Here is a 13,936-nt window from a genome sequence, read left to right on the forward strand (position 1 = left end):
AGTTCTCCCTTCCGGCTGGTTTAGAGTTTCTGAGGATTCATCTCTTCATTTTGTATGTGTTGTTTATATATATTATAGTGCATTGAAGACTCTCTGTAGTCAGAGTTTATGCAGTTTTATCCTTGCATCGTCTTATTTGGCGTCGTCTATCTTGGTCTTCTTTTCATCCTAATCACCATTTTCTGTTGGCATCCATGCCATTCATTGTGCTGCATGTTATGAAAATGGAAGCATTAACCCGGTATATCATGAGATTCTAGTTCGATATTTTTGATATTGGAAACTGAACTTAAATTAGTATGTTATGTTTCAAAATCTGAAATTTGTTATGGTTTTGTTTAGTTTATGTATTGGTGTGTGACATTCTAAACTTAATTTATTTTTAAGCTACACACACACACACACAACAACCCAACATATGTGTGTGTGTGTGTCTATGTATTGGCATGTGACATTTTAAACTTAACTTTTTTTGGTTGCACACTCGTTATATATTTATATATGGACGTACTGAAAACTTACGTAACCCTGTTCCCATACATGATTCAGCTGTTGCAGTAGTTGATGCCACTGTTATGTTGTATTGTACGAATTTGGTGCTTTTGAAGTAGGCAGTGTTGGGTGACAACTTGGATTGGTGCCCAAAAATTATTGTAAACATTTCAATTGTGAGGTGGGATTAGGGCAATAGTTCCTAGCAGTATTTCTTACTGTGGTTTTTCCATCTTGGGTTTCCACGTATATCTCTGCACACCATGTTCATTGTGTGATATTGTTCTATGGTTCTCTTTGATATCTTTCCTTTTTGCTTTCAGTTTTAAAAGTACTTAAAGTTTTTACAAAATTCTAAGGTAAACAAATAAGACCATTTTTTTTTACTATTGATTTGTCCCCCCTCCCAGTAGTAAATCTGTGTTCTACAACTAGACCAGCTATCAACTTCACCAAATCTAATATATTTTTTCATTGGAATAAGACATTAGAATAATACAGCTTAAAACAAAAACAACTACTATGGCATCAAATATATAATTTTTTAAGAGATAAAATTATAAATGATTAGCAAGTAAATGGGTTTATTTTAAGTTAATGGATTTCATTTATGGGAAATTTTTACAGTAAGTGTGTTTGAGTTGTAATAGTATTAAAAATGGTGATTTGCTAGAAATCTTCATTTATGTATTGGTAGCAAGTGAATGGGTTAATCATAATCTACAAAACCCAAATTCAGTATATATGTTGTACAATTTCAGTATATGTGCCTATTCTTGAAGAATATTTTTAAAAGATACGTATTTTCACAAGTTTGATAATCTTGCCTTTTTTTGCTGAGATTTCGCAGTCCCGAGTTTTTAAATTTTTTTGAGCTTGCAGAATTATTGCGGAGTTCGAGTTTTTTCAACTATGATTCATTGAAAGGAATTTGGTTCCGAGTATTTTTTTGTTTGCATTGACTTGTTTGTTATTCTTACATGCTAATTTAGTTTTACTCTTTCTTTCTCACTAAAATGTTCCTAACAGTATGAGGAAGTGTGCCAATTCGAGATAGCATCCATTTTGCACCTTGTTGACTTAGGAGCTCCTCATTGTCCTTGAATAAACAGAAGTAAAAGCATTAAACTGACTCTTGATATTTCCTTGAAGCTCTATGCATTCTCTGGTAATAATTCCAAGAGTCATCTTGTTTTTCTTGTAGATTGCCATATTGGGAAACAAGAATGCTACATTATTATTAAAACAGGTCAAGAACAGCAGTCAAATAAGATGATCTGGATAGAAAGTCATTGCAGACAAGTCTTGACTTGTAAATCAATTGCTAAACGTAAACTAGTATATGATATATCTATAGGATCTTTTATTTACTTGGTGCACTCTTGTTATGATAGTAATGTCTTCTTACTAAAAGTATTATTCAATCGAGTGCTTCATTAACCATGTACTTGTGAATATACAACTAGAAGCATAATGCATATGTTATATGCGAAAATATTCACCTTATGTCACTAGTTTACTGTTTAATGCTATCATACAAGGCCATAAAGTGATAATTTACTCATATGGGACTTACACTCAGATGAAACTTACTTGGTTTACTTCTCTTGTTATGATAGTATGGCTTCTTACTATAAAGATTGTTCTATCTTGTGCTGCATCAACCATTAATTATCTACTTTTGAATATACAAGTAGAAGCATAATGCATATGTTGTATGCAAAAAATCTCACTTTACGTGATTGGTTTCCTGTTTAATGCTATCATACAAGGCCGTAAAGGGATAAAGATCTTAAATCCATTTGGCATTTATTATTGTTTTTTAATTTTAAAGCTAATTAAAATATTTTGTCTTCATCTATATCTGAAATTTACAACTTAGACTATGATTACAATGTTCATACTAATACAGGCACTCAAACTGCAGGTTTCTGAAACGGGAAATTCACCATTCACATATGTTATTGTTGATGAACAAACGTGAGTACCTCTTCATGCTGTTAGATTATCATCTTTTCATGCATCTGATAACATGCTATATTTCTTTGACGATCATATGATTAAACTTTCCACTCTTTATGCTCTTGTTCATATAGAATCTAGGATGATGATTTTAAATGATAAATAAAGAAACCCTAAATCTGAAAGCCAAATGGAGGGTTACAGTTATTTTAAATTCTGTAGTTGGTTTGATTGTGCTAACCTGTTTGATTTGACTTAACTTTTTATTTCCTGTTGTTTCTGTCATCTGCTAATTTTGTTTTGAGATGCATTGCCTGTAGCCAGAAGCATTAGTTCAAAAGTGTGTGCATACAATCGCACATTCACACACATTGTTGGGGTGAATATGCAATTATCCCTCAAATTTATATATATCATGGTCAGGCCACAAATCAATTTCCACAGGTCGCTGTCTTGTCTATAAACCAATTACAATGAAGCTGCAGTCAATTCATTGGATATCGATTTTTGCATTAACACTCAAAATATCTGCATTTTTTCATGGTCAATTAAAAACAATCTCTAGCGTTTTGGTGGGTATATTCAGGAATGCACACCTGTCTGGAGAAAATTTGACATAAATCACTTCTAGTTTTTTATTGAAAATGCATGAGAGGAGTTGTGTCCTTTGGAAGAGAAGGGTGTAAAGAAAGTTAAAGAAAGGAGAATTGTATCATCAATGAATACATTTTTATCTATCCATTTAACCACCTGAGGACTGAAGCACTAAAGGCCTGATATTAAAGAGTGAGACTCCTTTTATTTTCCTTCCCGAGGTTGTGGGTGAAAACCCTGTAGGCACATTAGAAGTTTTTTTTCTATTAAATATCAGCTAAAAACAAGGATTATACTTCGGAGGTTCATGGCATCCTTCTATGCACAAGTAAGGATGATCAGTACTGATGATCAGACGATTAACAAGTACAGATGTTTAGCAGAATCAAAATAAACGGGTAGTTGGGATTAGTTACATGAGAACGGTTAGCACATAACATCACATTTACCACCCTTCTTCAGGTTCATCCACAAAATATTTCTCCATATAAGCTCTGCTAGATTCATAGGAGAATAGAGAAGAGGTACAAGCTGGGCGCTGCAAACATCTTGGAACCTCTGATGAGAAGCTGCTGCCTGGGAGGTTTCTGTCCCTCCACTGCTGGTTTTCCAGGCAGATTAGAAGTTTTTTTCCGAAGGCATTTCTTATATTGAACTGCTGCAGGTGTAAAGGAAATCAATAGTACTATAGAACACAATACCTATTACAATAATAGATAAGTCGTCTATTATTAGTTAATGGTTATCTATTGTAAATATCTAATTAGCTTTAGTTTATTTTCTTTTTATTGCTTTCTCTAGAATAGAATGTTTCTATTTTTTATGATTGTTTCCTAAGGAAACATCATCTCATTCTTTTATATAAAATGACCGTCTGGTCTCAATTAATAAAAGGCAAGTATTTTACCAAGTACTTCTGTAATATGGTATCAAAGCTAATACTTAAATTTTTTTCGAAAAAATCTATAATTTCTTCTTTATATTATTTGTTTAAATTTTTTCAAAATTTTTTCCATTAATTTCTCTAAAACCAGCCTAGGATTTTCTACCTAGAGAAATTCGAATCAGCCTAAAATCATGAACTAGGGTTTGAAGCAAATCTTGTATTATTGAAGGTGCTGTTCTCTATAAATCGTCTCCAAATCGCAATTTTTTCCTTGCAATTTGTGATTGGAAAATCACGTTTTTTTTTCTGCAAAATCACGATTTCCGGGCGTGAATTATTCTTCCAAAGCCTACAATTTCTCCCTATGTATGGTTGACCTACATTTGCAATTCATAGGCATCATCCAAACCTTGAAAACCCTTGAAAAACCCGTGCGTTTTGCTTTGCAAACTCGTGTTTTTTGGAGGTCTGACGTCTACTATTTCATGTTTTTTTCCTGGTGTAGAAACTCGACTTTCTACATCCAAACGTCATATTACAAGCCATCTTAGATTGACACCTCTCTGCTAAGGAAAACATCTAGTTTTTTGCCTCCAAAACTCCATTATTCTGCAAATTTGAGTTTTCATTGCTGCCGACTATATTTTTTTCGGAAACCCTAATTTTTGGGGTCGAAAAAATATTTTGATTTGAAATTTTTGGTGGGTTTTCCAAGAGCTCAATTGGGTTGTCATCTATTTTTTCTGGGTGTCTCGATTTTTGAGCTAGAAGATCCAAAAACAGACAACATATTCTTTCTAGGTTTTTTGAGCTTTCCTCTGGGTCACTCCGATTCTTTTGGGTCTTCTGTGTTTTTCCCTTGAAGAATGTGCCTTCGCAGATTTCCATAGTTTTTCATTGAAAAACATGCCATGGCATCTCTGACAAACATTTTGCTCGAGCATAACTCCAAATTCAATGGTCGAAATTATGGCACCTGGAAATAGCGGATCATTACAATTTTTGAATATCGGAACATTGATCAACTTGTTTTGGGTGTTATGAAGCGTTTGACTTCTCCAGGTCCTGATCAAGATACATGGGATCTGAATAATTGAGAGGTAGTAATGCTTCTCAAATCTTTCGTGGTTGATGATCAACTTTCTTAGATTCCATCTGACAAGACAGCTGTCGAGATTTGGATACATCTCGAAGGTCTTCATGAGACTTTTGACAAAAGCAGAGCCTTCTTTTTGAAAAACACTCTGTTTTCTATTGTCATGGATGAGCGCACCTCGCTTTAGGCGCACTTGAATCGAATTCAGGAAATCCGTGATCAGTTACTTACCATCAGTCGCAAGATGGAGGAAGAGGATATTTTGGTTATCACTCTTCGAAGTTTACCAAAATCCTATGAGCATTTTATCGAGACTCTCAAAATCACATCTTCTGTTGTTGATTTGAAGTTCACTGATCTTTGTACACTACTGCTTCAGCAAGATCGGTGGAAACAACAGTTTGGTAGCAGCTCCAGTTCCTCCTCCACAGAGCAAGCCTTTGCTACGAAATCCTTTTAGAAGGATAAAGGAAGTTTCAACAACCATCTCAATAGAAGTCTTCTGCTCTAGCATCAAATGGTTCTAGAAAAAAAAACATTCAATGCAACTATTGCCACAAGTTTGGACACATGAAGGTTGAATGTTGAAAACGCTTAGCTGCATAGTCTAAGCAATCATGTTCACAGCCAAAGGTGAACAGTGCAGAGCACACCGAGCAGGCGGAATCTGCCTTTTATGCTTTCATGGCTAAAAGACTTGCAGATCATGTGAAGTCGTCTACTTGGTACATTGATTCAGGTGCCTCTCGTCATTTCACTCACTACAGAGACTGGTTTACTGACTACCAGCCTTATTCCGACTGTTATTTTTGGTGGCGGAGAAGAGTACACGGTTGTCGGTAAAGGCAACATTTAGATTTAGTTTGTTGGGAGGAATTTCATATTCCTTGATGTATACTACGTTTCAGGGATGGAACTAAATCTACTCTTAGTTAGTTAGTTGCTGCGACATTCTCCAGACTTGGTAGTCACCTTTAGTTCACATCAGTGCACCATTACTGATCGGGCGACTAAGTCTACTATTGCAGTGGGTCTTGAGGATCATGGTCTTTTCGGACTTACTAATTTTGGTGATTCTTAGTACTTAGCTATGGCTGCTCCACGATCTTTTGTTAGCACACTTTGGCATCAGTGATATGGGCACTTAAATGTGCATTATCTCTCACAGCTTGCTCGAGATGAGCTTGTTCTTGGATTGCTAGAGATTCAGACTCAACAACTTGGAGTTTGTGATGCATGCCAGGCTGGGAAGCAACATTGCTCACCTTTCACTAGTGGCGATTCATGGCGAGCTTCTTAGGTACTTCAGCTTGTTCATGCTGATATCTGTGGCCCTATGGCCACTCCTATTCTTGGGTCCAGGTATTTTTTGTTGTTTGTTGATGATTTCAGTAGAAAAATGTGGGTGTATTTCCTTAAAAAGAAATCAGATGCATTTCCTGTATTTCAGAAGTTTAAACCTTTAGTTGAAAAAGAGTCTGGGAAATCTATTATTACTCTTAGATCAAACAATGGGGGGAATTTTGTTCTAATGCTTTCTTTAGCTTCTTGGATACACATGGCATCAAACGCTAGTTAACCACACCCCACACACCACAACAGAACAGTGTAGTTGAATGTCGCAATAGGATAATCACCGAGATGGCTTGTTCCATGCTCGAACACAGACATCTTCTGAAGCAATTTTGGGTAGAAGCAGTTAACACTGCAATTTATGTGTTGAACTAGTCACCCATAGTGGCGGTCAAAGGTAAAACTCCAGAAGAGGCCTGGTCAGGTCGCAAGCCCAGAATCAATCACCTGAAGGTTTTTGACTCCCTTGCTTTTGTTTGGATCCCTGATGCTTTACGCACCAAGTTGGATGCCAAGAGTCAAAAACTCATGCTTGCTAGATATAGCAGTCTTCACAAAGCCTATTGCCTGATCGGTGTTGAGACCTCTCGTCTTATCTACAGTTGAAATGTAGTCTTTGATGAGGAGCGAGGACCATTCATGCCTGTTTCTCTTGTTCTTGATCCAACAGACCAGCCTATGATGGCTCATGATTTGGGAGTATGACTTCCATTAGGTCCATCTGATGGGAGAGCTCCATTAGCTCCTGCAGCTCTAGTTATACTAGTGATATGTAATAACCCCAATAGGTTATAACTTCTTCAAACACCAAAAATCTTTATACTTCAGTTGTTTGACATTTCGTCAAACACTTTGCAAGCAAGGGTCATCTGACTGATATAACTTTTCAGATTGTTGCAGTGATTCTTGTTTGGATTTGCCTCAAAGAAAATGCTTACAAAGACTCCAAATTGTCTAAACAATGTCCTAATATAAATATGCAACTAATTTTGGCAATAGTGAATGCATATATGAGTTCTAATCATGAAAATGATCACCTACAGCCAACTGGTATTTTAACAAACAGTTGGTATGCAAGCTAACTGGTTGATGATATATTAACGCTCAAGGACAACTATTAATGACCAGCAATTGTATCTCCTTGATTGAGAATGAGTATCCAATACAATATTCATACTAAGTTAGCCAAGACTCTTGGCATTTACAAAGATATCAAAATATGATGATTGCTGGTAAAGTAATATGCACCTACAGTTGCCAATGAAAACTACTGCAACACTAAATATCTAACTTCAATACTCTCCTACAGCAGTACGCTAATCACATGCATGATTAAATACAACTAAAGCCATGGATTGCTGATACCATTGTGAGGAATGTAAAAATGAATGATGTATCTATTAATGAATGATAGGTCTGATACGAAATGACAATTACAATAGCACTCTATAGTGAAAGGCAACTATAAAAATACACATCAGACCTGGCATATGAAGTCGCCTTAGAGAATAGATGTATTGCAATACCACTGAACAAAAAATAACCTCCTCAAGTGCCCAAGTCGTGCCTCTCTAGCTGCCGCCCCTGATTGTAGATGGCTATAATTGCTTTTTTAGATTGCTTTTTTTTTTTGGATTGCTTTTTCGGACCTGCTTTTTTCGATTTTGCTTTTTCGGCCTGCTTTTTCGGACTGCTTTTTCGGCTTGCTTTTTCGAGTTGCTTTTTCGGCCTGCTTTTTCGGACTGCATTTTCGGCTTGCTTTTTGTACTCAAATATTTTTTCTCAATGTAGCACCAATAGAAGACTGAAGTATCTTCCTCCCAGCTACAATAATTCAAGTGATGTTTCACACCTTCAAAATTGCGTACCAATTGAGAGTTTTCATTCTCAATGGCCAGTTGTGACTACTGCAGAAACCCTAGGCTCCACAATGCACATCAACAAACATCAACATCAACAACAACAAATTTGGATGATTAGAATGAAGCCCCGGGGTGCCTATTTATTCTTTTTTCTCCACTTTTTCCAGAAGCTTCTAGAACATTATTTTATTTTATCTATTAAGTGACTTTATAAAATATTTTATAATTCAAGTCACTTTATTAAATTAATTAAATATAAAGTTAACTTTTAATATTTATTTATTTGATAACTTTATAAATAATTAACTTAATACCACTTATTTATTTAATTAAAATAATTAAATAGTCATCTTCATAAAATATTCATTATTTTGGACAACCTAGTTAATTAAATTAATTAAATCAAATTGCCTCCAAAATGGGGACATGACATGATACCTGTACAGACACCTTCGGCTTCTCCTATAGGATCACTTCGCTTTGTAGATGCTTCACCTGAGTTTGATCCTGATTCTTCTGATGAGGATCCTACTGATCAAGCATCTCCTAGTACTCATGTTGGTCATTCTCCTATCCGACCTAAGTGACTGGGCTAAGGCGCTGATCTTCGTGATGATGAGCTCATTGATGGGAGAATTGCTTGAAGAAAAAGCAAACCTACAGATTCTGTGAACTTTGCTCTCATGGCCAACATTCACAGTGTGTTTGAACCTCAAACATATGTCGAGGCTAAAAGAATTCCAGAGTGGGAACAGGCCATGACATCTGAACACCAGAGCCTGCTGAAGAACAATACTTGGGTCCTTTTTGATTTTCCACTAGGGAAGAAACCCATTGGTTGCAGATGGGTTTACAAAATCAATTACAAATCGGATGGTAGTACAAAGCTCGTTTAGTGGCGAAGGGCTTTTCTTAGTGTCAGGGCATTGATTATGAGGAGACCTTTGCTCCTACTACAAAGATGAGCACCATCAGATTAGCTCTAGCCATGGCAGCACAATTTGGTTGGAAGGTTCATCAAATGGACATCAAGAGTGCTTTCCTGAATGGTGATCTCCATGAAGAGGTCTACATGATGCAGCCTCCTGGTTTCAAGGTTACTGGTAAAGACCATCAGGTTTTTAGATTGGTAAAAGCTCTCTATGGCTTGAAGTAGTCCCCTCGGGCATGGTACATAAAGATTGATAAGTACTTCAGTGATCAAGGCTTCAAGAGGAGTTCTTCACACTCAAATGTGTACATCAAGACTACTGACAACGATATCATCCTTTTGGTTATTTATGTGGATGATCTGATCATCACTGGTAGTTCGACATCCTTGATTCAGGGAATCAAACATAATTTATGCCAGTCTTTTGATGTGATTGACCTTGGACTCATGCATTATTGCCTAGGTGTTGAAGTTTGGCAATAGTCTTCTAGTATATTCATCTCTCAATCCAAATATGCTAGGGCTCTGTTAGACAAGTTCTATATGCAGGATTGCAAATTTGCATCTACACCTATGGAAAAAGGTCTCAAGTTATCAGCAAAGTCTGAATCTCCTTCCGTTGATGATACTACATACAGGCAACTAGTAGATAGCCTCATCTACCTCTCTGCTACTAGGGTTGATATCAGCATCGCAGTCAGCTATATTTCACGCTTTATGACAGCTCCTAAGGCTGATCATTGGATGGCAGCAAAGCGTGTGCTTCGTTATGTGAAGGGCACTTCAGATTATGGACTTCTGTACTCTCGAAGTTCTAATCCTAAACTCAATGGGTTCATAGATTGAGATTGCGTAGGCTTTGTTGATCATAAAAAGTCAACATCTGGATATGTGTTCAATATGAGATCCTAAACATGTACAAATATAATTATATATCATTCTTTCACCAATAAAAAACCCTCTTTTATGAGGTTTTTTAATCAAGAAATGCAATTGTCCTAAAAAACCACACTTTTTCCCTTATAACTTGAGGTAGACAACTTCGATTTTGACCTAAGTGAGCTCAAAACAAGTGGAGCTCCAAGGGCTATTCACCTAAGGAAAAAACAAGACAAAATTATTTACAACACAAAGAAAAGCAAAGAAAAGACGTGAAAGTTTGCCAAAAATCAAGTGTTTGCAGTTAGAGAAGAAAAACTTACTAGCAAACAATTTGAGACTTAATAGAAACTTCAAAAAAGAAAGCAGAGATAGGATCGCATAGAGTACAATTTAGGGATAACGAATTGTTCCATGACACCTTATTGACACATTAAAACAAAGAGGATGCACCTACGGGTCCATAAGAAAATTGCGTAGGGTTGCCCCAATTTGGTGAAGCCAAAATTGAGGACAACACCATCAATCTTCTGCTACAAGACATTGTCATCAAACTTCCACTACCCCACTCTGATATAACCATTGTCAAGTTCGGAGTCACCAGGATCCCAAAGATTTAAATCATAAAATACATCAATGCCATCAGGATCATTGACCTCTTTTGGACCCTCCTAGCATTGGGAGGCCCTGTTTCTATCACCAGGATGTCCCTCACACAAAAAGATTGAAGTTATGCATGCCATGAGCACCATTGAAGGATAGACTTCGTAATTAATCAATGGAGCAATTGTGCCTGCACATGATCGTTGGTAATGCCTACACTTTTAGGTTCATGATTCCATTTGTCATTTATGTGACTCCAGATCATTACCCATATACTCCTGCAAATTTACAATCACACTCCTTTTCCAAACATTGAGAGAATTCTAAGGCTCCACTTCAAATTGGCTTGGTTGTCTTCCTGTTTCAGATTTTCTATATTGTTGTGTTCCTCTTTACTCTCTTTGGAATCAAAAACAACTTCTTCAACATCAACCTTCCCATTTTCTTGTGGTTTTTGTTGTTCTTCATCTGAAGGGGCAATTCAAGTCTTTTGCTTGTCCATATCCTCTTGTACTTGTAGCCATTTATCCATATCCCAGTTCATACCGTTGTTGAAGTGTATATTGATGAGATGATGGATACTTCATTCACGATTTTATATAATCCTTTAGAGATATGTCCTTCTCCCATTCATCCATCACCCAATCTTTCTTGATTTGTTTGAGCGACTCAACCAAATTGGATGCTTTCAATTCCTGACCCTTGACCTTTGGAGTGGAAGTCATCATCAATGGCCTTGTGCCCGCCAAGAGGTTGAGTGTTTCCTTTGCCCATTCATGGAGCTTCTATTGACTTCTTGTTAACTCTCTCAACATTTCACTCAAATCATTGCTCCGCGCCATGGTTCGATCTCAATACCCGACAGGTTGGCAAGATCGCTGACTTTGATACCATTGTAATGGACCTATATTGGTACCTTCTTGTGATGGACTGTAATGGACCCAAATTGGTGTCTTTTCAAAATTGCAAATTAGGATGATCCTTGAGACAATCCAAATCTTGACTATCCTAGGAATTTAACGATGGAGTTACTACTCTGTACAGTAGTGGCCAAGGAGACAACTGTATGAAAATATCATAGGCCATACGGTGTAAGGGAGATAATTTGTATGGAGGAAGGGAGAATACTTGTACAATGAAAATAGAGGGTATACCGTATGGTGGAGGAAAAGGAGTATGCCATATAGTGAAGGTTCTGACATTGAGAGATGCTACAAACCATTAAGCAAGTTGTACAAGTGGGAATGGCCTACGCCAAGAAGTGCAAATAATATTGTGTGTGACTTCAATGATATATACATATGCAAATTAATATAATGATTAAATGCCAAATATAAATTATTAAATAGGATATATGCTGAACACGTTGATATTCACCAACACACATAAAACTTTAGGGATGGGCGCCAAATGCCGCCAACCCAAATAATATTTGCAGATCCACTAATAATGCAACTTTCCAAATGCATTGAACAAGATTTGATGGATATAGAGCAATCACCAAATGAGGACGACTAATAGATTTGGTACATATAGTGAGATATGCGAGCAATACCTCCAACGACAGAATAGGGTGACGTCAAACTGCCGGAACTGCACATGCAAAATAGGGAGAGTCTTTCATCTCTGAAATTGCGCACTTCCTTAGCCTTCAGCCTCTAGAAATACAAAGACAAATTAAATCCAATTTATAATGAATAACAATGCTGAACCACCTCCTTATAAAGGCCTCCAAGAACCATCTAGAGTTTTACAATAGGCCGACAACATTAATCATTTCACTATTTTATTAAGTTGGGCCCCATATTTATTAATTAATTAAATGTCTATTATCTTATATAATTCCTAGGACCAATTAATTGATTAATTAGTACATTAGAATTGGGGACATCACATTATAAAACTTAGAATGCGTAGACAAATAAGTTGAGAGGTTTGCTATAATTTGTTGAGTAGGTGATACAAATATATTGAGTTGTTAAAACAACTCAGTATATTTAGCTAATTTGTTGTGGGAGGTTCCTATTAGTTAGGAGATTAAACTCCTATATATGTGTAGCGTATATGAGAGAAAAGTAAGGAAGCATTGTATTATTTGTTCTAAATTTATTTGCAGCTTCTTTGTTTCTCTCTGCCCGTATTTCTAATATGGTATCAGAGCATTCATCTTCTAATCAGATTTATATGTAGATCTAGTCATTATTTGCATTGTCTTGCATGCTTCACCATAATGAAGTTAGGAAGAATATTCATGATCCGTCAAGCTAGAGTAACATTCCATAATAGAGGTCACTATGATGTCAACGAGTGAATCTGATATAACTTCTTGGCAGTGTAAAACGGAGACTCACACTCCCCTCCCAAACCTCGAAGTACCTGTCCCCGAGATGTCCCCACACCGGGTACTTGAGTACCCAAGTACCCCCACCTTTGTTGTTCAGCAACCATGCCACCATTGGGATGGGTTCATGAATTTCTATTTGAATTTTGTTTTTTGAATGTTACTATTGGGTATGTAATATGTTATTATGTTGAATGTTCAATGGTTCTAGTTCATGTTGCAATTTTGCTATGTTCAAGTATTCTAATTTGGTTTCTTCTAGTGAAAAATCATTTGATAACTAGCATCTCAAGTTCTATATATATACTATACAACACCCCTCCTTGCCCCATCCTCCCATTGCTGTAGTCCCCAAGTCATCCTCTCGCCGTCCCAAAAATGAGGCCCAATCCCTCGGTCTTGGAAATTCATTCCGACATCTCGCCATCCCGACATACCTGAGTATTGGTGTTAAATTGCTTCTTGGCAGTGAAGCATTGTAGGACAACCTCTGTGTTAAATTTATATCAGATTGGAGTGAAAGAACTTTTAAAATTGTTTCAAGTTTTATTCTTGACTATAATATCTCTAATATTGACAATAATACTGTGTTTGTGGAACTAGAACGAAAGCTCAAATCAGCCTTGAGTAAGTATATATATTTTTATTCACTCTACGAAGTATTGCTTTTATATCTTGTATTAATACTGCTGTAGTTTCTGTGCTTTCCAAGATAGAAATCATTTATCATATATATGATGCTTATCCCATCCGGTTAGGGGTGACTCTTCATAACCAAGTGTTATATGCAGCAAATCACATATCATGCGATATTAAGGAAGGTACCGATTCATTTTGTTAATCTCAGTCTAATAATGAATGAAAGGAAACATGGATATGCATTGATTAATTTGTGTTATATCAAAAACACTATATCAATATGCAGATCAATAATCAG

At 36.4% G+C, this 13,936-nt stretch overlaps 1 protein-coding gene across 6 annotated transcripts in view; it reads left to right on the forward strand.

Annotated features, from left to right (window-relative positions):
- Positions 1-13,936, forward strand: part of LOC149554547 (pfkB-like carbohydrate kinase family protein) — a 225,161-nt gene that overhangs the window by 37,402 nt on the left and 173,823 nt on the right. For all 6 annotated transcript variants that reach the window (XR_016364384.1, XM_089828594.1, XM_089828596.1 and 3 more), the window contains one exon: positions 2,420-2,472. Coding sequence is in view for 5 of the 6 variants with exons in the window: in XM_089828594.1 (XP_089684720.1) it covers positions 2,420-2,472 (53 nt within the window). In the remaining variant the exon portion in view is untranslated. The remainder of the gene's footprint in view (positions 1-2,419; positions 2,473-13,936) is intronic.

Source organism: Cupressus sempervirens, chromosome 5 (genome assembly GCF_028749045.1).
Source record: "Cupressus sempervirens isolate cs-2001-9-10 chromosome 5, ASM2874904v1, whole genome shotgun sequence".
NCBI lineage: Eukaryota > Viridiplantae > Streptophyta > Pinopsida > Cupressales > Cupressaceae > Cupressus > Cupressus sempervirens.